The 27,482-nt window shown below is 37.8% G+C and overlaps 1 protein-coding gene across 9 annotated transcripts in view; it reads left to right on the plus strand.

Annotated features, from left to right (window-relative positions):
• anapc1 (anaphase promoting complex subunit 1) overlaps positions 1–27,482 on the plus strand; it is a 181,950-nt gene that overhangs the window by 28,830 nt on the left and 125,638 nt on the right. For all 9 annotated transcript variants that reach the window (XR_015506403.1, XR_015506406.1, XR_015506404.1 and 6 more), the window contains exons 14-18: positions 2,760–2,897; positions 8,914–9,054; positions 14,745–14,805; positions 22,266–22,453; positions 27,280–27,354. Coding sequence is in view for 4 of the 9 variants with exons in the window: in XM_087279784.1 (XP_087135910.1) it covers positions 2,760–2,897; positions 8,914–9,054; positions 14,745–14,805; positions 22,266–22,453; positions 27,280–27,354 (603 nt within the window). In the remaining 5 variants the exon portion in view is untranslated. The remainder of the gene's footprint in view (positions 1–2,759; positions 2,898–8,913; positions 9,055–14,744; positions 14,806–22,265; positions 22,454–27,279; positions 27,355–27,482) is intronic.

A 27,482-nucleotide genomic window follows, 5' to 3' on the forward strand; every position in this document is an offset into this window, starting at 1 on the left:
ACGTAGGTGACTCACCTTTAACCAATTTTCTAGGTCTTATTCTCTTTTACTAGATATTTTTAGAAACTAGTATTCAGCTTAAAGTGACATTTAAAAGCTTAACTAGGTTAATTAGGCAGGTAAGGGTAATTAGGCAAGTCATTGTATAACAATAGTTTGGTTTGTTCTGTAGACAATGGAAAATATTGCTTAAGACGGCTTATAATATTGACCTTAAAATGGTTTTAAAACGTTTAAAAACTGCTTTTATTCTAGCCAAAATAAAACAAATAAGACTTTTTCCAGAAGAAAACATATTATAGGAAATACTAGGAAAAATTCCTGAATCTGTTATACATCATTTGGGAAATATTTGGGGAAAAGAAAACAAAATACACAGGAGACTGAATAATTGTGACATATATACTATTTTAGAGCTGCGTCCCAAATGGCACACTATACACTATGCACTCATGCACTATGTACTTATGCACTTACACACTCTACGGGATAGTATATGTATGTAGTGGCGTCCCAAATGGCACACTAATGTTTTTTTACTAAACAGAAATTCAAACCGTTTCCCTAATGACGTTTGACGGTTGCCAAATCCGTAAAATAAACGACCGAATTATCAAATAATACCTGCCGTGAGTATAACCGCATTCACCATCGGGAGGCGCTATAATCACTCTCATAAGAGAATTTTGCTTTCACCATCCAAAAAATAAATAAAGTTATTCAACATGTGTGTCCGATAGCTCCGCCCCTTCCACTACGTAAGCAAACCTGCAGTCATTGAGTGCGTGAAGTGTCCATCATTACACACTTAATTTTAGCGGCTGAATGAGTGCATCATCCGGGAAATTAAAGTGCACTTATTATTTTTAGACTTTTCAGTGTGAACACACTACTTACACTATTAATACTACAAAATGGCGTAGAATAGTGCATTAGTATGCGATTTGGGACGCAGCTTATGTCAGCTTATGAACAAAATGTTTATAGTTAAAGCTTCTATATACAGTTTATATACATTTCTCAGAATTTCTAAGTATTTTAAAGGTGCTGTATGTAAGTTTTTGACTCTTCTAAAGCATAAAAATACCATACTATGTTTGCAGTATTTCAGAAACATGCTAAGTGAACATTCTTGTTTATCTAAAAAGCAATGCTGAAGTCAGATATTCTGCTTTGAAAATGTGTGTGTTATGTGCTGGAACGTCTGTCTTGTTGTGGTCATTTTAACCCTCCCAATGCCACTTCAGCCAATTATTTTCCAGCACCCCGGGTTGCCATCATTGAAAACAGCATATTTCATTCAATAAGGCCCTGTTTAGACTAATGCGTTTTAGTTTGAAAACGCATACGTTTTGCCATGGTTACGCCATCCGTCCACACTACGCCGGAGCGTTTTGGAAACCCTGGAGAGGCCGTTTTCATTCTGAAACGCTGCTGCTCCGTCTCAGTGTGGATGAGGGAAAACGGAGACATCTGAAAACGGAGTGCTGAGATTCGCTACCTGATTGGGGCTTTTGTGTCATTGCGTATTCTTCCCTTATTCTTCAAGCCTCTATCACATGACTATAACACATGGCTTCAACAATACCGGAAGACGGTACTGTAAACAACAACATGGGCACAGAAATGGGAGCGTTGTTTGCACTATTGTCTGTTTTAGGCGCCATTGTGCAGTTATTCATTTGTTACGTTTAGTAACAACTCAACCTCGTTGTCTGTCCATAAATATAACTCTCTTGCTTTCTTTGCCATCGCGTTCATTGTTTGACTAACAATAACCAAATGCCGAGCGAGACGCATGCGTTCTGTTTATACTAGAACGCGCATGCCCAGAGTGCGCGAATAGTCATGTGATATACATTTTTGGCGGCGTAGTGTGGACGGAGATATATTCAGAGACGCTAGGTGAAACGCTAGTGTGGATGCGGATCGTTTTTAATCTTATGCGCCATTTTAAAACTAAAATGCACTAGTGTAAAGGGGGCCTCAGTCAGGAAGGCTATCAAAGTAAGCATTCGTGACTGAAATGCGACCTCTGGTGGACAGTAGTAGCTTTCCAGTTCCACATGAGTTGGTTATTAATTAGCAAATAATATAAATATTACGAACGTAAACATTAGGTGAGAAGGTTATATTAACTCCGTGTCCTAACAGCACACTATGTGATGAGATTTGCAGTGATGAGCAATTTGGCTGTTTGCACCAACTGAAACACGACAGAAATTTAAATGCAGCCATTCAGAAGCACAGAATTGTGCACTCACTGCACTCCAACAGATTGGTAAAGTTTATAATACACATTAAACGTCTTTAACATTATTAAATGTAGATGCTGAATTGCCGATATGTGCATTTTTTCACAGTTCTAAAGTTCAATTTCAAACAATTTATTTTATTTTCAATAATAAATTACTTTGAGAACCACTGCATTAAACAATGAAATCAGTCAAAAATGTCATTGTTAATATGTAGAAGCTTGTGTGCATGTCAGCTTATGAACAAAATATTTTAATTAAAGATTGTACTGTGTATATATATAGTTTATATACATTCCCAAATTTTCTCAAATTTACTATAGAAGATCTCTGGAAATTTACTGGAAACTTTACTATAGATATGATATTAGGCTTTTATCTGTGTTAAAATGTCACAAAACACGATTATTTTTTCCAACCATCTTCCAAATAATTCAGTTTCACCCATCTGGTAACACAAAACCATCATGTTGTATTTATTTATTTATTTGAATGTGTGTGCAGGTCAGCAAGGTGTTTGTCCCTGGCCTTCTGTCTCCTACATTCAGCGTGCCGAACCAGCCGCCAATATTGAGCACACCTCTGGAAAACATCAGCACTCCAGCCCGAGCCACAGTTCAGCATATGAGCCGTCTGGAGGAGGTGTGTGTGTATGTGTATGTGTGTGTGTGTGTGTTACATTCAGCCAATTACCTAACCACTAATTGAGTCATATATGTAAGACAAGACAGCATTCTTCGAGACGACTCTTCATATTATGTCCTAATGCTAATGGCCATCCGCTCGGTTCCTACAAATGGATCGATATCAGTATTAAATCACAGTAATAATGGCCAGCTGCGTTATTTTTCTTCTTAAACAACAAAAACAACTCTGGGGCCCCCGGTTGGTTTGATAATCTAATTTAGTGAGAATGAGATCAAGTATAGAGTATTTGATTGATCGTATGCTTAATAAATTATTAATCAAACCCCAGTGTATTTGTGGATATTGTGTTAGTGCTTTTAGAGCCACCATTTAAGGATTGCGCCATTGATAAAAGCTTCTCCGGCCCTTGCTAACGTTCACAATGTTTTTTTTTTTATTTATTCAGTTCTGATGTCCAGTTCTATATTAAGGAGAGATGATGTAGATGTGCGGACAAACACATTTTGATCACAGTTTGTACCTTTTATTTTGATGGTAATTTATTACTAATAATATTGGACAACAGAGAGGCAACAAATGTCATTTTAGGCTTGTTTTTAAGCTATTTGGAAAGGAAAATGAATGTTAAAAAAGCAAACAAGTACCATATTTTTGTGGTAAGTATGTAATGTATTGTAATGTGTATTTATATAGCGCATTTATTGTGTATGTACACCCAAAGCACTTCACAATCATGAGGGGGGTCTCTCCACACCACCACCAGTGTGCAGCATCCACTTGGATGATGCGACGGCAGCCACAGGACAACGGCGCCAGTGCGCTCACCACACACCAGCTATTGGTGGAGTGGAGAGACAGTGATAGAGCCAATTCGGTGGGAGGGGATGATTGGGAGGCCATGATCGTAAGGACCGATAGAGGGACATTGGCCAGGACACCGGGGTTACACCCCTGCTCTTTCACGAGAAGTGCCATGGGATTTTTAATGACCACAGAGAGTCAGGACCTCGGTTTAACGTCTCATCCGAAAGACGGCGCCCACTGACAGTGTAGTGTCCCCTTCACTTTTACTGGGGCATTAGGACTCACACAGACCACAGGTTGAGCGCCCCCTGCTGGCCTCACTAACACCACTTCCAATAGCAAACTAGTGTTCCCTAGTGGTCTCCCATCCAGTATGGGAAAGTCAGCTTAATATTATATTTATAAAATATAAAGCACGATATAATTCTTACAATGTGCATTTTTGTCATAATTTTTTATTCAGAAATCATGTAAAACAATAATAAACCAATGTCTTAAAGAGTCTTAGTTTGCTATTGCATAATTTAAAGTGGGGGCCGATTTAAAAGACACCTAAGATGTAAAATACACCACCTGACAATAGTGATGTGCGGATCGATACTAAAATATCGATATCAGCTTTGTATGTTTTATAATCGATTCTCGTATCAAAATATCGATATTTCAATAATTTGGAGCAAATATGTAGTTTATTTGAAATAGAAATACAGAGGAAAGTAACCACAATCAGTGGCGCCTGCAGCCATACGGCTGTACGCACTGTGCGTACCTACCAAGAGAGGGCGGGAATTATTGCTGATTTTCATTTATTTATTTGTGATATAATTTAAATTGATTATTAAACAGTATACACTACAGCTGCCTGCTTCTCCATAAATCGTTCACTTGGGTATGGTTACGATTGTTTCTCCACTGAGGACTCCGGGAGAGAACTTAACCAACAGCTACATGCACTGCTGAAAGACTTTTGTTTTTGCTGTGCATCGAATAAAGACACGCTTAACATTGTTGATGTTCACAGTCCTAAAGCTACATACTATATCTATGAAACACGAACTTTCACTCTTTGAACAACGAGGAAATAACTGCACTTCAGTCAAGCCTGACGTCTTGTTTTGTGAGTTAATCCCGGCTATACCACCCGAAGGACGGTTACGGCATGTTGAGATGTTGGCCGTCACCGGTGAAAGTCTCATCTTTCATAACTTTATTGGGGTTGTGTTTGAAAGCTTTAGTGCAGGGATCACCACACTTGTTCCTGGAGGGCCGGTGTCCTGCAGATTTTACCTCCAACCCTAATCAAACACACCTGAATAGCTAATCAAGAGCTGCGTCCCAAATCGCATACTTATGCACTATTCTACGCCATTTTGTAGTATAAACAGTGTAAGTAGTGTGTTCACACTGAAAACTCTAAAAATAATAAGTGCACTTTGATTACCCGGATGATGCACTCAATCAGCCGCTAAAATGAAGTGTGTAATGATGGACACTTCACGCACTCAACGACCGCAGGTTTGCTCACGTAGCGAAAGGGGCGGAGCTATCGGATGCACATGTTGAATAACTTTATTTTTTCTAGATGGTGAAAGCAAAATTCTCCTACAAGAGTGATTATAGCGCCTCTCGATGGTAAATGCGGCAATACTCACGGCAGGTATTATTTGATTTTTTGATATTTCACTGATTTGGCAACCGTCAAACGTTTTAATTTCCGCTTAGTAAAAAAACATTAGTGTGCCATTTGGGACGACACTACATACATATACTATCCTGTTGAGTGTGTAAGTGCATAAGTACATAGTGCATGAGTGCATAGTGTATAGTGTGCCATTTGGGACGCAGCTAAGGACTTATATGCATACTTGAAACACTCAGGCAGGTGTGTTGAAGCAAGTTGGAGCTAAACCCTGCAGGGACACTGGCCCTCCAGGACCGAGATTGGTGACCCCTGCTTTAGTGGCACTGTAGCTGTCCAAGGAACTGTTGTATGAGTTAAATTATAGCCTATATATGCACCAATAAACAGGTCAAATTAATGAATAAATAAAATAAATATGGATTCTCAAATGTCGGTATAGTTTTTACTCAAATAATAATAAAATGTTTTATAGAAATAAAATGAGCAATTTAAAAAAAAATTTACGATTCAGTTAAATATAATTTGGACATTTATGGTGGCATATAACATGTTTCTGTGTTTTTTTTTCTTTTTTTTTTTCTCTGATGTTAATACATACTGGGTAGCTACGCAAAATATTTTCTAAAATGTCAAGCAGGATTTTGTCTATAGCTTTAATTATGAAGACAATAAAATATTAAAACTAACAAAAATAAAATAATAAAAATGCAAAGATAAAAAGCCGAATTTTGCTAAATTATAAAAAAAATATTTGTTTTTATTTGACTTGATGCATTCGTTATTTAATGTTTGAATACTGAAATAACTGCTATTGGAAGGGGACGGGTGGTGCTGGATTTGTGCGTACCTTGGAATGAAATCCTGCAGCCGCCCCTGACCACAATTACCCTAGTTTATCTAAAAAAAATGCCAACTTAGTCTGAACTACTTGTTCTTCCGCCTGCCAAGTCATGTGCGTAATATGGCCCTGTACAACTGCAGAGCACGCTTGCTAGCCGCTCTGTCTGCTGCAGTGGCACATGTTGTTCAGTCACGCTCTCATTGGATGTGGGTGACCGCAAACGAAGTATGTGTGGAGCTACTTCACTTCCATAAACTTAAACGATGCGTTTTGTGACGCATGTAACAAAACAGCGAGGTACTGTTGTAATATCACACACCTAATCAAACATCTACATATAAATCACAAGACAAAATAGGACAACGTCATGACTAGGTGGTCAGAAGAGAAGGAAAGGAGAGGCACAGGTGCTGCTAGGGTGAGACAGACATCGCTTTCAGAGTGCAGCAGGCACTCTCCAGGTACAGAGGGAGAAATTGTGGCTGCATTTAGGGGACTTGGGTTTTTGTGACGATGATAAAGCAACGGAAAAAGTTTAAAAATCTTTAAGGGGGCCGAATTAAGATGTCACTAAACCAAAAGGTGTTAATGTTTATTTAGTGTTAAGATGTTTAGGCAGACGCTTTAAGATATACATGCTCAGATGTTGTCAATAAATATGTAAGTTGGCTCTTTTTTTGCATGATAATTCTTCGCCAATAAACAAGAATAACCGGTAATATGTTCGTTTTCAGTATAAAGTGACACTTTTAAGTACACTACTTGTTACTTTAATTTCCCAAACAGTAATTTTGGGCAAAGGATCAGTATCGGACCAGTATCGCCAATACTCGTCTTCATTTTACTTGGTATCGGATCAGATAGGAAACTAGTGGTATCACACATCACTACCTGACTAAATCTTGTCATCGATCCCGGTTGCAAGAGCAACAAATAATCATTTGACCTGTAGTTAATTGTTCGGAAAAGTGGCAGAAGGTGGATTTTTCTATTGAACTGCATCCCAATCATCACAAATACTGCAATAGACCTATTGGATTTCACATAGACCCAAGATTCTCATTGAAATCAGTCAAGTTTGGTGAAGGAAAAATCATGGTTTGGGGTTACATTCAGTATTGGGGCATACTAGATCTGCAGAGTGAATGGCAACATCAACAGCCTGAGGTGTCAAGACATTTGTGCTGCTCATTACATTACAAACCACAGGAGAGAGCAAATACTCCAGCAGGATAGCGCTCCTTCTCATACTTCAGCCTCCACATCAAAGCTCCTCAAAGCAAAGAAGGTCAAGGTGCTCCAGGATTGGCCAGGCCAGTCACCAGACATGAACATTATTGAGCATGTCTGGGGTAAGATGGAGGAGGCATTGAAGATGAATCTAAAGAATCTTGATGAACTCTGGGAGTCCTGCAGGAACGCTTTCTTTGCCATTCCAGATGACTTTAATAATCAGTGATTTGAGTCATTGCAGAGATGTATGGATGCAGTCCTCCAAGCTCATGATGGAGTCAGACACAATATTCATTCTGTTTCCACTGCAGCATGACTTTATATTCTATACTGGACATTATTTCTGTTAGGTGACAAGACTTATGTCTAAGTAAAGTCAGACCTTACTGTCCTAATGAAATCATTAAAAATCGAGACATGATCATATTTTGTTTTGGTAAAATAAGCGTAATCTAGAGGCCTTTGCCTTTAATATGAGCCACTTCTGATACCAAATGATCAACTAGAAGTCGAGTTTTGACAAGACTTTTGTCAGGTAGTGTAAGTCTTTTATCTCCCTAATAATTCTTTGAAACTGCCTCTTTTAGGCTTTGATCTGAAATGTGATCCAAATTTGGGTGCTATCACTTTAATTAAAAAAAAATTGTGCTCTTTTTAAAAGAGGGCGAAGCTACAAATGCCTGTGTGTCAGCATAGTGGCAGATTTATAACAAGAGTAATGCTATCTTTGTTTAAAACTGAAAGAGTTGTCTCAAAACTGTTAATGTTGAGGTATTGTGTTTGTTTTACAGTATACATGTATAGTTCAAGACAAAAGTATTAGCCTCCTATGAAACTTAAAATATTTTCTAAATTCTTACTAAGTGCTGCTTAACAGAACGAAAAGTCCCCTCACCAACACATTTGTAAACATAATAGTTGAAAGTTTGCATGAACCAAAAGCTGCGACCATTTTATTTTCACATTGAGATGCAGTTCCTAGAGAAACTCAATATTAAATGAGAAAACAGTGGGCGGGGCTTGTTTTTTTACTGTGAGCTGATTGGACGCAGGCAGTTCATTCAGAAATATCTGGAAAATGGTTTGGGGAGAGTTCTTATAACCTAACAGACTCCTCGTCCTCACCATTTCTGTTTGTTGACAAAACTCACACCTGGAGGTGCGTTGTTACGTATGTTAGCCACACCCAATACCTCAGACAGAGGTAATCTGAGAATTCAACTGAAAACAAACAGGAAGTGCATTTTCAGATTTTAATTAAATGGCTAACAATTATTTTTTCTTAATGACATGCTCAGATGAATTGTTCACCACAAAACTAGCAATGCGAGCTAACAAATATGGCTAGTTTTGATTTCATTTATACTTTAACATTTTTCTAATCTCTAGTTTCTTTTGCCCTCGTCCTGATGACAGTACACAGTATTTTACTCAATATTGTACTCGATACTTCTGTTTCCTCTGTGTTAATAATTTTGTCTTCATCTCAGGTTGGCATGCCGTCTCCTGTGCTGGAGATGCGCAGCTCGTTGCAGCACAATGAGTCCTCATGGCTGGAAGAGTCTCCATTTCAGCAAACTGCTCCTCGTATTCAGACCCTCCGAGACCCCGTCTGCAACAGAGTCACACTGGTCAGTGCAGTCTGCCACTTCTCGACATCTCTCAGCTTTGATGCTCCTGATATAAGTGCAACAGAAGCCATACAGTCCTTTAGGGCTTTGTTGGTATGGCTAGTGTGTTTGGTGTTAATGTCGGGGTCCGTTGGCCTGATTTAGTGTGTAGAATGGGTGTTAGTCGTTGACTGAGGAGAGAGTGCTCTGGTTGGTTATTCAGCAATGAATCAGAGAGTAAGTGTGACGTAGCCAGTTAACAATTTAAGCCAAGATGGAACGCTAGTCTAAAAAATGCTACTTGATTTATTCATTTTTGGATATTTGGACTAAAAACAAGACAAGAAAATTTACAAAAGAAAAGGATTTTTTGCAGTGTAAAATCCCATCTTTTCACCTGACACAAACAAAACAAAACCAGCACCCTCTTCCTTTCCCCACCAGTTTCTGAAGTGTGCTTTACACAGGTGAGTGGGCTTGACAAACCACCTGTAAAAACACTCTTTTCTCTCTCTGTCTCTATAAAAATAAACACGTGTTTATGACGTATGTACTACTGTTTCCGGGTCTAAGCAGCCACTCATTTGAGTTGAGAAACTATTTGTTTATGATCGATCTTATTAATTCATATCAAACATTAAAGTTAATTTTATATAAAGTCATAGTGTACACAACAATCTCTGGGCTTGCTGCATCACAAATACCAAAATATTAACAATTAATAAAAAAATGAATGACTTTCTGGCCATCAGATATTAGGCATGGACATATATATTACGATCGTGATTTTCAAAAGTATTATATAAAAGTATTATGTCTGTTACAAAAATCTCATGCTCTACACTCCTCCATGACCACCACAGCAGCTGCTCAGGATACAGCCTGGTCCAGGATATGGAAACCTTGGGATCCTCTCGTCGCTGGTCTTGGATAAAATCAGTGGCGCTGCATAGTCTGAGGGCCTCGGGATGAGTAGCCCCAGGTGGAAATAGAGAATAAAGAGAACAATTAGCATAGCTGCTGTTCAAAGTGTATATAAACGAGATCAAGAAAGCTGTGTGGAGCACATCCATGTATCATACCGCTAAGTGATGCATTGAGTGTACGCTGTAATAAAAAGATAGGTCTTGATAGGTTTTGAACTGCGAAAGTGTGTCTGAGCCTCGGACGTTATCAGGAAGGCTATTCCAGAGTTTAGGAGCCATAAATGAGAACGCTCGACCTCCTTTACTCGACTTTGCTATTCTAAGTACTACCAGAAGCCCTGAGTTTTGAGATCTTAAAGAGCGAGTTGGATTGTTGGAGACAGAAGGTTGGTTAGATAAACAGCTGGATTATGTAAAGCTTTATAGGTAATAGCAATATTTTAAATTTAATACGAAACTTAACAGGCAGCCAGTGTAAGGAGGATAAAATTGGGGTGATTTGATCATATTTTCTAGACCTGGTAAGAACTCTGGCAGCTGCATTTTCATCATTCAATCATGAGGGGGGTCTCTCCACACCACCCCCAGTGTGCAGCATCCACTAGGTTGATGCAACGGCAGCCACAGGACAACAGCGTCAGCTATAGGTCTAATAATATTGACCTAAAAGGGTTAAAAAAAAATGAAAAACTGCTTTTATTGTTATCAAAATAAAACAATTAAGACTTTCTCCAGAAGAAAAAATATTATAGGAAATACTGTGGAAAAATTCCTTGCTCTGTTAAACATCATTTGAGAAATATTTGAATGAAATAAAATAAAAATGAAGAGAACTGTATATACCACAAATGAACTATAAATCAATATCTATGATCAAAAATTAGCAGTATATTACGTAAGAATCATCCCACTATTATTCAGCCAGGTGGGCTCTGTTTTATATCCGGTGCCAGTGATCTCAAACCAACCTGGCTTTCTCCATACATCACTGCTCGTGACATTGACACAAATGCAGCAGCTGCTTTCCTAAATGCGTTTTGCAAATGTCAAACAGGGTCAAGATGCTTGCGTTTGTGATGGTGCTGACCACTGCTGCTGAAGGCAAGAGCTGGTAATTGCTTTTGCGGTACAGTGGCGGGCCGTAATTGAGGGCTGCCACCGAATCAGGACATGACCGGCGTGTTTTGGCGACTCCAGGAGCCCGCCTCTGTTTTGACAGGACTCGATAAGGTCTGCTCCCCTGCAGTCAGCCCCTCTGCGTTGTCATTTCCCACTGAACGACGTGTCCTACCGCAAGAAATCCCCTCGCAGGCCTGTCAAAGCAATCTCGCCGACTTATGTGGGATGATATGTGTCTGAGGAAGCATTTTAAAAATAGCCGGCGTCTGAGGTTTGTTTTCATCCAGGTCATCGGCTGAATGCATGCAATTGTTCTTTTCATGGTTTCCACTGGTCATGGAATTTATTGAATGCACCCCTTTCACAAGGTTATGATGTTCTTTTTAATGGTCATCAGCATCTTAAATGCATGTTTTTTATACACTACCTGACAAAAGTCCAGTTGTAAGAGCAACAAATAATAACTTGACTTCTAGTTGATCATGTGGAAAAGTGGCAGAAGGTAGATTTTTAGGGTGGGGGGGTGCTAATATCACACCCTTACTTATTATTTTGTTTCATTACATGTTTGCTAACATTGTGGATCGTAGAAATGTTCCCCATTTATCAAAATAAATTTCGATCCTTCCGTGTAAACTTTTCAAAAGCTGCAACTCGTCCTGCCTCTGAGATCCACTCGAAGATCGGAGGTCTACTGGAAGATTTCCAGTTTTTAACAATCACCCGTCTGCCTAGCATGATGCAGCTCTGTATCCTCTGTGATTCTGCTTTAATCATGTGGCTTAAGGGACACTAAGCCACCAAGTATGTTTAAGCTTGGGCAAAAGTCGTACTGGGTCTGCAATATCTTTACAAGGTATTCATGCACCTCTCTCCAAAAATGTTGGACTTCTGTGCATTGCCATAATGCATGAAATAGGTCACCTGCTTCTTCTTGGCATCGGCAGCATTCTGGGTTGTTTTTAAAACCTGTCTTTCAAGATTCCAATAAAATCCATGTAAAATTTTAACATCTCTAGACATTAATTTTAAATTCCCAGCAATGATTTGCTCATCTTCAGATGTGCATCACAAATCTTTTTCCCATATTATCTTGACTGCAGAATTAATATTTTGACTTTTGTTGACTTGTTTGAGTAGTGCATAGTGTTTTGCTTCATGGCCAGTACTTATAATATTGCGGACCATGTTATCAATATATTTACCCTTAGGAGAATTTGAAGGGGAGCCAAAGACATTTGTGAGCAAATGTCTCAACTGTAGATACCTCCACAACTGATTATTAGGTGAAGGTCGATTTTTCTGATGGATCATCTGCTGAACTGCATCCCAGTCATGACAAATACTACAGAAGACCTATTGGAACTCACATGAACTCAAGATTCTCACATGAACTCAGAAGTTTGGTGAAGGAAAAATAATGTTTTGGGGTTACATTCAGTATGGGGGCGTGTGAGAAATCTCAAGAGTGGATGGCAACATCAACAGCCTGAGGTATCAAGGCGTTTGTGCTGCCCATTACATTACAAACCACAGGAGAGGGCAAATTCTTCAGCTCCTTCTCATACTTCAGCCTCCACATCAAAGCTCCTGAAAGCAAAGAAGGTCAAGGTGCTCAAGGATTGGCCAGCCCAGTCACCGGACATGAACATTATTGAACACATCCAGGGTAAGATGAAGGAGGAGGCATTGAAGATGAATCCAAATAGTCTTGATGAACTCTGGGAGTCCTGCAGGAACGCTTTCTTTGCCATTCCAGATGACTTTATTAATCAGTGATTTGAGTCTTGGGTAGGATAAGCGACAAGACTTTTGTCAGGTAGTGTATATATTTTAAAGCCAAGTATGTACAGTTATAAAGCTACACTGTAAATAATATCTGTTAATTAATAGTTAATGTATTTTTGTGTTTTCTGTTTATTTCCAGTTGTCAATTGCATTACGGGACTTTGATCTCTGCTCTGTGGACGTTTGTTAAAAATTCAACTCTACAGTTTAACAAAGTGACTTATTGACATTTCAGTAGTTTGGAATGATATAATGTGTAATAATTATTATATACACTGTAAAAAAAAATCTGTTATTTTAAGTTTTTTTTTCTTTCCAGCAGCTAGGGTGTGCTGCAGCTACCGTGAAATAACAGATATTAAATTATTGAAATTTCCTTACATTTAAATTTCTAGTAAGTTTCTGTAATTTAAAGTTTAAAGTTATTTTATGGTAAATGTCTGTAATTTAACGACCGTTAATTTACAATTTATTCCCAGCACCCTAGCTGCCGGACCCCCCCGTAAAATAACAGATTTTTTTTTTTACAGTGTAGAGAAAAAAAGTCAGTTGTTTGAAGAAAGATCAAGCTCCCATAATGCAGTTCCAAAACATAAACAAATGTGGGAAAATAAAAGCATGAAACATGAAAAAAATACAGAAAACTGCTAATCAAGGATATTTTGAAAAGTGTATTACATCGTCTTTGCATTCTTAAGTTGTTTTGCTGTGAAAATATACTTGAATTTGACATATTTTAATTCCTTATGACGTTTTTGACCTTATGAACCTTGGTTCTTTACAATTTGTATAAAGGGAACACTGAAAGTGTTTGCTCTTTACCATAAAGGACCATATTTAACACATTTGATACGATCAGAATAAACAAAACTTAAAATCTCGAAACAATAATATTTAAATTTAGAATTTTAGCAAAGGATACTGTAAAAAAAAAAAAAAAAAAGAATAACTTTGTGATTGTTGAGCATTTTCTAAACAAGATTGCAATGTCATTTTAATTAATGTAATGCCACAATGCAGTGTCCTGGATGGCCAAAATCGGCAGGAAATAGCCAGCTAGCTCTTTGCCGGCAGCTAGCTTTATGCAACTCACATGGTCGCCTATTGAATCTAAGCAGGGCTGTGCCAGCTCAGTACCTGAAAGGGAGATCACATGGGAAAGCTGGGTTGCTGCTGAAAGTGGTGTCCATGAGACAAACAGGGGGTGCTCAACCTGCGGTCTGTGTGGGCCCTAATTCCCCAGTATATTGAAAGGGACTCTATACTGCTCAGTGAGCGCCGTCTTACAGATTACACTTCAAACCGAAGTCCTGACTCTCTGTGGTCAAAAAAATTCCAGGATGTCCTTCAAAAAAAGAGTAGGGGAGGGACTGCTTAACCAAACAGCTGCCGGTCTTTCATAATACACTGCTAAAATCGGATAAAATCAGGACAACAAATGATTTTAGGTTACTTTAACTTATTTTAATAAGGCGTCTTACTTTTAAATCTGGTGTCAACTTCATTTTTCAGTCAGTTAACTTCATATTTTTAGTCAGTTTAATTTATATAATTTAAGATGACTAGAAAAGTTGATTTAATTCATCTAAAAATATTTTTTTACACTGCGGGTCATGTAGATTCAGCTTTTAGTCTGTGAAAGTGATAGAAAAATGAGGATTTGACATTGTTTAGATTGGAAACTGTCTTTTCTGTTTAGTTTGTTTAAAAAAATAACAATACAATTTAAAAACAATAGCTTGATTTTATTTTTAGACTAAACTCGAATCGATATAAATAGCAACATGACGCTTTACATTTCAAGCTCTATTCTGTGTCATAGTTGCTAATATTTAGTATGTGCTGCTGAAATCCGCCTCTCACTTTTCTTTTGTTCAGGAATTGAGTTCCGGTTCCATGTTGAGAATCACCATTCCCGAGGTGGCCACTTCAGAGCTGGGTAAGAGAAAACGCTCGGATAAATCATAAATATTGTGATGCATCACTGACTCACGAGCTGATTTTAAAAGAGCAGAATGATGGTCAGAACACTCATTTTCATTTCATTCATTTATATGACACAAATAAACAACACGAGTTGATCACTGCGCTGTGCAGGGTATAAAAAGGAAGATACTTGATAAAAGGTTGATGAAAAAATTGAGAATTAAATTAAATGTTAATGTTTGGACCAGAAGATGAGACTTTTTAAAGCAACTCACATCCACCTCGGGCAGGGGTACTCATTACTGTTCCTGGATATCTACCTTCCTGCAGAGTTCAGCTGAAACCTTGATCAAACACACCTGTCTGTAATTACCAAGTGCTTCTTCAGGTCTGACTTAAGCTGTGTGAAATTCTGTTGTACGGCGCTGCAAAAAGGGGCATGATTAAACAAGAGATTAGACATTAAAAAAGAAAGAGATGGCTCCAAGTTTTAAATTTCTGTCCAGAGAGGTCATGTTTTGATCCTCGATTGGTCTCACGCAGTCAAGTGATGCAATTTCGCAGGACAGAGTTCACCAAGCTTGAACTTTCAAACACAGCGAAACTTGACGCTCCACCTTGCGTTTCTGGTCTGACGCATTCGCGTGCATATGAATGGAAGTCTATGGGGAGTAAAGTCCAGTGTGACCGCAGCTTTAGTTCATTTAATTGTGTTTGATCAGGGTTAGAGCTGAAATCTGCTTGAAGGTAGATCTCCAGAAACAGGATTGGGTGCCACTTCCCGAGGGACTGTTTTTCAGTTTTAAAGGCACAACATGCAAGTGTTTTTTTATCGTGTTTTATTTTACCTAAAATAGATCATGTGTAGTATATTTAATTCAGCAGTTTAATTAAAAGTGTTTAACTACCTTGATGTTGCAGTTACAAATACTGGATTGTTTTGACCCATATTTGGGTTATGTTATGATCCGGAGGAAGAAGAAACTGGTCCATTTGAACTGTAAAAGTTACTGAAAAAGTCCCTGTCAAAGTCTGACAAAGTCCCATAGTCTCTGCTGCTCCTTTAATAGCAAACAGCCGGTGAACTCCGCTTTGCAGCGTAGGTTGTTGCATCAAAAATCAGAAAAATGACAGGAACTAACACTAGGTTGGCTATACTGTGGTATTGTTCTGAGATTGTACTTCTGAGAATGATTTGGTGATGTACCGTATCAACGTTAATGCGATCAAGCAAAAGATCTGAACCCAACTCGATTAGTTTTTCAAATCTGAGTCAACTATTTCGCTAAAGAATTAATAGTCTTAGACAAGGATTACAGATTTAAACCTCAGCTTGATGTTTTCATTCACTTTGAGCTTCCATGCATTGTATAACAGCTCTTTTTCAAAAACCCACAATAGGGGCTCTTTGATTAGGCAGTGCACTATTAAATGGTTTTATTTTGACCCATGTTTGGGTAAACCAAAGTGGCCAAACACTTAAATATTTTAAGAAATTTTATCCAATGCCAGTATTTCACCCAAATTTGAGTTGTAACAACAGCACATGTGTAGTATATTTAATTGACCCACATCTGACACATATTACTGCTTTTTTTGTGGTTATTTTCCAAAATCAAGATTTATTTAGTATAAACGATGCGCCTGAGGATCTGTCCGCTAATGAACGCAGTAATGCTTTACTGTGAAGTAAAACTCTGAGTCACTCCTTCCACTTTCTACATTTAGACATTTGACCTTTTCTAATGTGTTTGCTATAAATATTCCAGGAAGTGTAGATGATACATGCTTTGCCTCCGTTAATGCCATTAGTGCTGTTTTCTATTACTTTTTGTTATTGATTGATTATTATTGCGTCATTTGCCACTTATCAACCACCCTAAGCATGATAGCGACGATGACTTTCTCCAAAGCGCGAGCTGTGCTTTCCCTGTGGCGGATTTGTTTACTTATTTCCTGGCCTTTCGCTCAGGCCTGATTGTGTGCAGTATCTCTCTATCCAGTGTTCTTTACAATTTTCTCAATTAATGCCAACTTCCTTTTAATAAGTGCTTTAGTTTGAAAGTGGTGGGCTTTTGTACCACTAATAAAGTGGCATTTTATTCAGCTCCATCCTGACCTTTCGTTGTTTGTTTGCTAATTAAGCTTCAGGCAGAGTCATTGAGAGTGTGCTGGTGTGACGAGGAGCGATAGACAATAAAATAAAAGAAGAGGGAAATGCCATTTTAGATATCTTTAATTCAGGTTGGGCTGTGAACGGAAGATACTTCTACTTAATCTACTTGTATTAGGCTCTATATCAGGGGAGACCAAACTTTTTTCTATAAAAGACCTAAAACCAAACTTGATTGAGGGCTTGATTGAGGTAAATATACCAAACTGTATTACATTAATAATGCCATGGGTAATTAATAATATTTATAAATAACTAAAAAACATTGCTTTATATTACTACTAATGCAGTATATACAGTTGAAGCCAGAGGTTTACATACACTCTTAAAAAAGGAACATAAGCATTTAAAAAAAAATGTCTGATGGTAAATCATACTAAATGTTTACTTTTTCAGGTCCTTTAGGATTACCTAAATGATTTACATTTGCTAAATGCCAGAATGATGAGATTGATTGTTTTTAGAATATTTTTTTTTAATTTCTAGAGAGTCAAAAGTTTAAATACATTTTCTTGGTATTTTTTAGCTTTGCGTTTAAACTGTATAACTTTGGTCAACTGTTTTGGGTATCCTTCCACAAGCTTCTCACAATAGTTTGCTGGATTTGTGGCCCATTCCTCCCGACAGAATTGGTGTAACTGAGTCAGATTTAGATGAGGCAGTGGCGCAGTAGGTAGTGCTGTTGCCTCACAGCAAGAAGGTCGTTGGTTCGAACCTCGGCTCATTTGGTGTTTCTGTGTGGAGTTTGCATGTTCTCCCTGCCTTCGTGTGGGTTTCCTTCCGGTGCTCTGGTTTCCCCCAAAGTCCAAAGACATGCAGTACAGATGAATTGTGTAGGCTAAATTGTCCTTAGTGTATGAGTGTGTGTGTGAATGTGTGTGGATGTTTCCCAGAGATGGGTTGCGGCTGGAAAGGCATCCGCAGCATAAAAACTTGCTGGATAAGTTGGCGGTTCATTCCGCTGTGGCGACCCTGGATTAATAAAGGGACTAAGCCGACAAGAAAATGAATGAATGAGTCAGATTTGTTGGCTGTCTTGCTTGCACAAGCTTTTTCAACTATGCCAACAATTTTTCTTTAGGATTGAGATCAGGGCTTTGTGATGGCCACTCCAAAGCATTTACTCTGTTGTCCTTAAAGCACATTTGAACTAATTTGGCAGTATGCTTAGAGTCATGGTCTGTTTGGAAGACTCATTTGTGACCAAGTTTTAATTTCCTGGCTGATGTCTTGAGATGTTGCTTCAGTATTTCTACATAATGTTCTTTCTTCATGATGCCATCTATGCTGTGAAGTGGATCAGTCCCTCCTGCAGCAAAACAGCCTCACAACATGATGCTGCCCTCCCCATACTTCACAGTTTGGGATGGTGTTCCTAGGCTTGTAAGCTTTCCCCTTTGTCCTCCAAATGTAACACTGGTCATTATGGCCAAACAGTTCAGTCTTAGTTCCATCAGATTACAGGACATGTCTCCAAAAATTATTTTTTTCCCCAGTGTAATTTGGCAAATTGTAATCTGGCTTTGTTGTTGATTCTGGCTTGTTGATTTTCCCATGTTGTCATACAAGGAGTATGTTTGAGGTTTTCCTTAAATACTATTCTGCAGTTGTGCCTTCGATTAACTCAAATGTTGTCAATTAGCCAATCAGAAACTTCCAAAACCTTGACACCATCTTCTGAGCTTTTTCACAGGCATAATAATCTTATTGTATATAAACTTTTTGACTTAACAAAAAAGTTAACAATTTAACAATTTCTCAAAAAATCTCACTCTCATTATTCTGCTATTTAGCAGAACAGAAACAAATTTAATAATCCTAACTTAACCAAAAAAGTAATAGTTTAGTCACATTAACATCTGACGTTTTTTTAAATGGTTATGTGCCTTTTTATACAGTGTATGTGTAAACTTCTGGTTTCAACTGTATGTTACCGGCAATGTGTGAAATCCCGGAATGGTAAACAATGCCTAGGAAATATATAGATTGCCTGATGGTTTTAGGCAAAGTACTAAATGTCAGTTTTTTGTAAAGATTTTGCATACTTTTCCCAGGCATTCTATACAGTCCCTAGGCATTGTATTGAATGACAAGTATTATTTAGTGTCAGAAGAGCACAGCAAAAGCCTTTATTGATCATTTCGTATTTTAAAGTGAAAGGAATACGAAATAATGTATATGATGTTCTTTAAAAATGAGAGCAGAACTGAGGTTGAAGTATTTGTTACAATATTCTCTGTGATGTGGTAGTCGAACCTCGTACCGGCAATACGCTGTCTTATAATGACATTAAACTCACATGCTTCGATCACCATCATCAAACAATGACCAAAGTGCCACTGCCAACATCAGTGGCAGGAAAAATGGCAGGGGTAGGCCAATTACATACTTTGCCATGCGTCAACTTGGCATTCTATAGACTGCCTAGGCAATGTATAAAGTAGCAATCGTTTCATACTTTGACGTTCGATTTTAGGCATTCTATACCTTTCCTAGGCCAGAGATGCCTAAAGTAGAGCCCACTAGGCCAAAGTTGGCTCATTGTAACCTTTGATTTAGCCCACCATCCCATCTGAGAGGACAGTGAGAATGATGGAGAGGGCTAGGGCGATTGCCTTTAACAGAGATCCTCGTTTCTAATGTTTCCAATGTTTCTTGTTTGTTTGTTTATTTCATTGCTGAGCTACAAAAAAAAAAAAACTGAAATGAAACGTTTCAATTAAATGTTTTGAATGAATCTGATTTTTAAAAGTGTAAATGACACTTGACGGATAGAGGACTATGCAGAAGACATCGGTGAGCAAATCAAGGCAAAAACTATTGTATTTTCACTTTGTTATAAATGAAATTGTTTTTGTATTTACCATAATACGTACATCATTAAATGTAAATAAATAAATATGAAATAAATTAGCAAATTAGCCATAGCAAATATGTCCACTAGCCTCAATCAAGTTTGGTCTGTAGATTGACAGTATTTACATTAAAAAAAAAAAAAAGTTTCATTTACAACATTTAATGGAAATATTTATTTCAGTTTGCTTCTTTTGTAGCTCAGCAATAAAACAAACAAACAAAAAAAGTTCACATTATTTATTAAATGACAATCTCTGTTAAACTCATTCGTCCCAACCCTTCCCATTACTCTATTCTCAGATTGGATGGTGGGCCAAATGAAAGGTTACCATAGGCCAGCTTTGGTCCTCGGGGCCTAGTCTGGGCATCTCTGCTCTATATAGTGAAGATCTGGACTTTATGTGGTTACTTACTGTAAATTTATTTATTACCGCTCAAGAACATGGCTGGATAAACATAAATAAGACAACAACAAAAAAAAGTTTGCAAATGAAGTTATATGTAATAAAATGAAATAATGCAGGGATAAAGTACTGAACACATGAATAAAGGCAGCCGTAGAAAGGCAGTGAAAGCCCAGACAGCAGCGCAAATCTCAGTAGTTCTTCAGCAACCCTCTGCCCTTCCTCAGTGTAAATGAATATCAGCTGCTTCAGTCCAACATCTACATGAGCAGGAAGATGAAACAGGGTGGACCAATTAAAGCAAACTTAGCCCTATCCTTGCCTCCACCCTCAGATCTCCCGATCCTCTTCCAGTCAGCATCAGGTCTTGAAACACCGTGTCACGCAGTCAAACGCTTTGGCAAACAGTCCTCCATAAACCCCCCTGGAGTTTAGTGGCCCTGCGCTCTTCACCCACTCGCTCAGATGTGTGTTCCAGCTCCGGCTGCGTCGCCCCCTCCCTACACACACACTGTTCTGTAGGAGATCTTCATCCTCATTATCTTCACCTACACTTTCATTTCTTATCTACACATGTGGGGGCGGTTGATATGACCTCAGATGTTATTTTTAATGTTAATCTAATAATATGGTATTAATTCATCTGAGGTGACGCTGGAATTGCTAACATTTATTAGTGGCGGTGTTTGCTAAGAGAAACATCATTGTTAATGTTGCTTTTTGTTAATAAAAAATTGACCAATTATCAATTAATATTTTAGATTACAAGTATAATCTATATATATATATATATATATATATATATATATATATATATATATATATATATATATATATATATATATATATTCACACACACACACACACACACACACACACACAATTATTATTAATATTTTAATAGAATATTGCTCATTATTTATTGTAGATGATTTGTCCATGTACTACTTTTTTTGTTGTTGAGTTTAAAGCAAATACCACAGACACTGTTGTAGTTGTTCGGATTTTCAAAGATCACTATTCTGCTCTTAAAGGGATAGTTCACCCGATAATGAAAATTCTGTCATCATTTACTCATCCGTTATTCATTCATTCATTCATTCATTCATTTTCCTTTGGCTTATTCTCTTTATTCATCAGGGGTCGCCACAGCGCAATGAACCACCAACTTATCCATCATATGTTTTACGCAGCGGATGCCCTTCCAGCTGCAGCCCAGTATTGGGAAACACCCATACACACATTCACACACAAACATTTAAACCAGAAATTTAAACCACACTGAACTAAACTGAACTGAACTTCAACTCTGAAATCTGGACTTTACTAGAACTATGTTAAGCTGCTTTTAAATAAACATGAATTGAACTAAATATAACTTGTCTATATTGTATATCTATTTTTTTTAATTAACATATTTGTTCTTATTTTCTATAGCTATTTTTTTTCTCTCTTCAGGTTTTTACATTTTATTTGTTATTTTTATTCCACTTTTTTTGTATTGATAATATTTTCTTTTCTTTTTTTTAAGTCACATGCAGTTGTATACGCATTCACTGCAGGTCGTACTGTTTATGACTGTGCATGTGACTAATTTAATTAGAATTTCTTAATTTGAAAAACATCCTTTGTAACATTCCATTTTTTTTTAGCTTTGTCCCTTCCACAGTGGAATGAACCGTCAATTATTCTGGCATATGTTTAACACAGTGGATGCCGTTCCAGCCGCAACCCAGTACTGGGAAACCACTCGTATACATACATCATACTCTTACACTAAGGCCAATTCAGTTTATTCAATTCCCCTATAGCGCATGTGTTTGGACTGTGGGGGAAACTGGAGCACCCAGAGAAAACCCACACCAACACTGAGAGTACATGCAAACTCCACACAGAAATGTCAATTGGCCTAGCCAGGACTTTAACCAGCAACCTTCTTGCTGTGAGGAGACTGTCATTACCACTGAGCCGCCGTGCAGCCTTCCTTGTAACAGGGACTTGTTTTTTTATGAGTGTTTTGTGTTTCTGTTACTCCCACAGTCAAACGCTGCCTGCAGGCCATCCGATTTATTTTACCCAAGGACACTGCCATGAAAGTGCTGGTCAAGTGGTACAACAGCTACAACGCCCCCGGAGGTCCCAGCATGCACCTGGAGTGGAACCTGTTCGTCACCTGCCTAATGACAATGATGGGTTACAACACAGAGCGGCTGACGTGGACACGCAACGTAAGTGGTCTGACCTCTGGTCCAACACTTAATAATAGAATAAAATCTGTGTCAGAAAATTGGTTTGCATTGCATCGTACAGGTTTACTTATGTTTATTATTATCATTTTATTGAATTATATAGCTGAAGTAAAATATTATTACTAGCCCTCCGTTGAATTCGTTTTCTTTTTCTATTATTTCCCAAATGATGTTTAACAGAGCAAGGAAATTTTCACAGCATGTCTGATAATATTTTTTCTTCTGGAGAAAGTCTGATTTGTTTTATTTCGGATAGAATAAAAGCAGTTTTTAAAGGTTCAGGACACACTGGAGAACTTTTTTTTTCACACAGATGTGTGTGTGTTGAGCATCAGTTAAGACAATGTTAGCACCCGTCAGCTTTAATTGTGGGGAAAACTGGATAATTTGGAGCTTTTGTCAGCTAATTTCAGCTTCCGGGTTTAAAATGATTTTTGGGGCGGGATCAAAATCGGCGACATAGCGCAAAACTGCAAGTGCAATGATGACGTGTCGGTTTCTCATTATTATTCATAGCGGAGTTTTCTTATCCTATAAGAAGAGCCGGCTGCTTAATTATTCATGAGACCTGCCGGACCTGCCAGAGTCAAGCCCGAGCTGTGAGACACGGACCCACAGCATACAGTATTTAGCCATTCATGAAGGCTCATATGCGTTTGTTTCCATGACCCACGGGGTTTGTGGCATGTTTTCCCCCGCGATCTTGTCAGGGCCGATCATACAGCAAAGCTGTGTGTGTGCTGCTAGCATTTTTGTTGGGAGAGCAGCACAAGAATTAGAGAATGGCGGACGCTGTCTTTTATCAGGAGTTCGTTCACATTCAGACACATCACTGTGCTGCTGTGTTTGCCTAAATCCTCCAGATTACCAGAAGGGCTAATGGTTAAAATAGACAGGTCAGGAGATTCCAAAAAATTAAATAAATAAATAGTAATGCACATGAAATGTCATGAACGACTGGTCATGAAAGTTTGGTACTACACCCAAACGAAATCTGACTGTAAGCTCATTTCTTGAGATATTAACTTTAGGTAGAAAGAGACCAAGCTTAAAAACATACTTCATGCAATAACTGAACTTGAAAAAAATATTTTTTAATCACTTTTGGGTGAACTATCCCAATAAATCTATGCTCTAAAGTACTCAACAATTTAAGTTGAAATGTCATATTCAGTTTTTTTTTTAAATAGCACAATTTAAATGTGATAAAGTATATACAACATATGTAAACATAACTAACCGTGGTTATTAGGTGCTGGAAAAACATACAAATGCACCTTAAAAGTGCTTGAAAAGTGCTGGAATTTGAAGTTGGAAAAGGTGTATGAACCCTGACAGTACAACCACTTGCCTAATTACCCTAACTTGCCTAATTAACCTAGTTAAACCTTTAAATGTCGCTTTAAGCTGAATACCAGCATCTTGAAGAATATCTAGTTAAATAGTACACTGTAAAACCCAATAAGTTAAGGCAACTCGAACCATTTGAGGAAACCGATTGCAACAAAACATTTAAGCTCAAAAACTAATCCTAACGAGTACTCTGAACTTAATCCATTTGAGTAAACGAAGCAATTTGAGCACAGTTAAACCCGATAAATGAAGAGAACTCAAACCAGCTGAGTACTGTAAAACCCAATAAATAAAGAGAACTTAAACCATTTGAGGAAACCGATTGCAACAAAACATTTAAGCTCAAACTAATTCCTAACGAGTACTGTCAACTTAATCCATTTAAGTTGAAGTAATGAGGTATTTGATTAACTCCTTACCTTTAACACGGAGTTCAAAAATCTTTTAGAATAGGTAGAATTAACTTTCAGTCAATTTTGAGTTAGCTGCACTCATTTCATGTGATAAAGTTGACTGTTGGGTTTAACAGTGCATGTAGTGTCATTATGGCAAAGATAAAGGAAATCAGTTATTAGTTATTTATTAATTATTATTATAAATTGTTTAATTAGTTAATTAATTAATTTTTTCTTTAAAAGCTTTAAATGAAGTATAAAAAGAATAACTAGACAACTAAAACTAAAATGATTTACAAATGTACTTATTGTATGCACACATTAACGCCGCATTCACACGGGGCTTCAGCGTCAACGCTTGACTGAATGAGTGTCTGAAGTTGGGGCTGACGCGATCGTCATAGCAGCGTCAGCCAATGAAATTCAGTCAGCAATAGGCCACCGTCTAGCTGGTGTATTTGCATACAGCGATCTGATTGGCTGATGCTTCCGTCGGCGCTTGAAAATTTGAACTAGTCCCAACTTCTGCAGCTTGCACTGCCTCTGAAGCGACGCCGTCAGATCCACAATGCAGTTCGGCAACGCCTGACATCACCCATTCAAAGTAAATGTGAAGCGTTGACGCTAAAGCCCTGTGTGAATGGGGCATAATTATTATACAGGTGTAGTTGTCATCATTTTTATGATCATTATTACACACATTTACAATTATTGATATCAAAATATTCCACAGTTTAGTTCATTGAAATGGAATTGTAGGTTTTCCAGTACTTGCTTGAATACACTGTTATATAATACAAAATAAAAATTAAATATTTGTTTAGAATTTGTATACATTTTTTGTATTTAATATATATTTTATTCCTTTAGCATTTCAAAAAAATATTCAAGATATTTATTATACAAAAAATGTATAAACACTATTTATTTATTTAAAAAAAAAAAAGATTATAGCTCAAACTTTTGCTGTTTTAAAATTTGTCAGATGTTGTAAGCACAGAAAACCATTTACTACACTTTGTAATATTTTTGTAAATGTTTACCTGCAGTTATAGATGTGTATACATTTGAAGTTATATACAGCTGAATTATTTTTTAGCCCTCCTGTATATTTTCCCCAATTTCTGTTTAACGGAAAGAAGGCTTCTATCAGCTTACAGTGACACTTAAGTGCTTAACTATGAAGTTAAGTACATTTACATTTAGTCATTTAGCAGACACTTTTATCCAAAGCGACTTGCAAATGAGGATAAGGAAGCAATTTACACAACTATGAGAGCAACTCTAAGTAGGCAACTCTAAGTAGGCAAGATATAAGTAGGCAAGATATGGTAATTAGGCAAATCATTGTATAACAGAGGTTTGTTCTGTAGACAATCAAAAAAAATATATAGCTTAAGGGGGCTTAAAGGGCCATGAAACCCCCTCGTTTCAGCAGGGTGTTTTCGCACCTCTACTTTCGAAAAAGTCAGAAAAGTGGGCGTGTCCAGCTCTGTTTAGGGGGGAGTGTCAGAGGAACTAAAGTGGGATGGTGTGGGAGTGTCTATTTGTGCACGCGCGAGTTTCAGAGTCAAAATACACACCCACACAGACAGGAGAAAGCGATGGTGTTTAACCTACATGGACATCTGTAGTCGAATTATTTGCTGAATTAATAAATGTTGGACTTTAACTGCAGTTTGGCTCTTTCATTCAGGGAATTCATTCATGCCCCTCGCGACAAACGCGATATTTGATTCGAGGATCTGCTCTAAGCGTGTATTTTTCATGCAATGTTTGATACCGCACGGCGAATGAGAGAAAAAAAAACTCCGCATTTCCCGGAAACTTAGATGCACACGGCAGGTAGCATCAGAAAGCCGCATGTGTTAATGAGAGAAAAAAAACTCCGCATTTCCCAGAAACTTAGATGCACACGGCAGGTAGCGTCAGAAAGCCGCGTGTGTTATTCCGGTCACTAAATGTGGTGCTAACATTTCTGCACTCAGTGCTATAGTTAACTTAATTCGATATGAACAAACTGAATAAACAAAGAGCACTGGTCACTCACTTACCAAATCTGTAGAGACAGGACAATCGCCAGCAACTAGAGCCGCGTCTTTATGGAGAGAATACTACAAGCAAATCCAGATTTCAGCGTTTGCAGATGAGAACAGCTCTCAGGTAAACAATAATCCTCCTTAGACACGTAAGTTATTGTTGTGGAGCGTCGCGTACACTGTTAATCCACACGTGATCCAGATAAGCTCCCACAGAGAGAAAATGAAAACGAAACTTAACGGCAGCAAACTATAAAAGCAACACTTCACGCTTGTTTTGCCAACACAACGTGGCGTCTTTGTGGTGTAAACACGGTGACACAAATGAATATTAATGAAGTTGCACAATAGAGCGCGCTGATTGGTTTGAACCAAGCCTTACTCATGCATTAATGTATCACACTGTAAGACGTAATAAGGCTCACTCAGGCACAGACGCCCAGTCTGCACGCTGGAATACAACGCTATTATGTCATGACCGTGACGCAGCTTCAAAAATTCGTTTCAAACAGGAAGTATGAATTTGCTTGAAATAACGCAAAAACAACCAATTTACACTTTTTAGTGAAATATAGGTGTCCTAATAGTGTTTTTAGCAGTGTGGGACACATATACGACTGTCAACAGCTCAAAAAATGTGTTTTGGTGTTTCGTGACCCTTTAACAAATATTGACCTTAAAATGTTTTTTAAAAAATTAAAAACTGCTTTTAGTTTAGCTGAATTAAAACAAATCAGATATTCTCCAGAAGAAAAAAATATTATCAGACATAATGTGAAAATGTCCTTGCTCTGTTAAACATCATTTAGGAAATATTTAAAATAGAAAAAAGGACGATGAATAATTGTGAATTCAACTGTATTTATTGTTCATACTGTTATTAGGCTTATTTTCTGATTGTAACTGCTTTTGTTTTGTAGACCTCATACAGTGAATTATCATGCAGGCTGTGAGATTTGTAATAGGTGAATAAAGCACTTGTTTTAAATGATCATTAACACACTTGCTGTCTCCACAGCTTCATTTTGAAGTGCCTCTTTCACCAGTAATCGCTGCTAAGAAAGCCCGTCCTGCCGACACTGGGTCAGATGAGGTGAGTGGTGTGTGTGTATATATATCGGTGAAAAAAAACTTCACCGATAGGCGATTGAAGAAAAAAAAACCCTGAGAGAATGCAGACTCGGTTATTATTAGCGTAAACTGCAAGCTTGAGTGATAATT

This window comes from Danio rerio, chromosome 13 (assembly GCF_052040795.2).
Source record: "Danio rerio strain M-AB ecotype USA chromosome 13, GRCz13ab, whole genome shotgun sequence".
Lineage (NCBI taxonomy): Eukaryota > Metazoa > Chordata > Actinopteri > Cypriniformes > Danionidae > Danio > Danio rerio.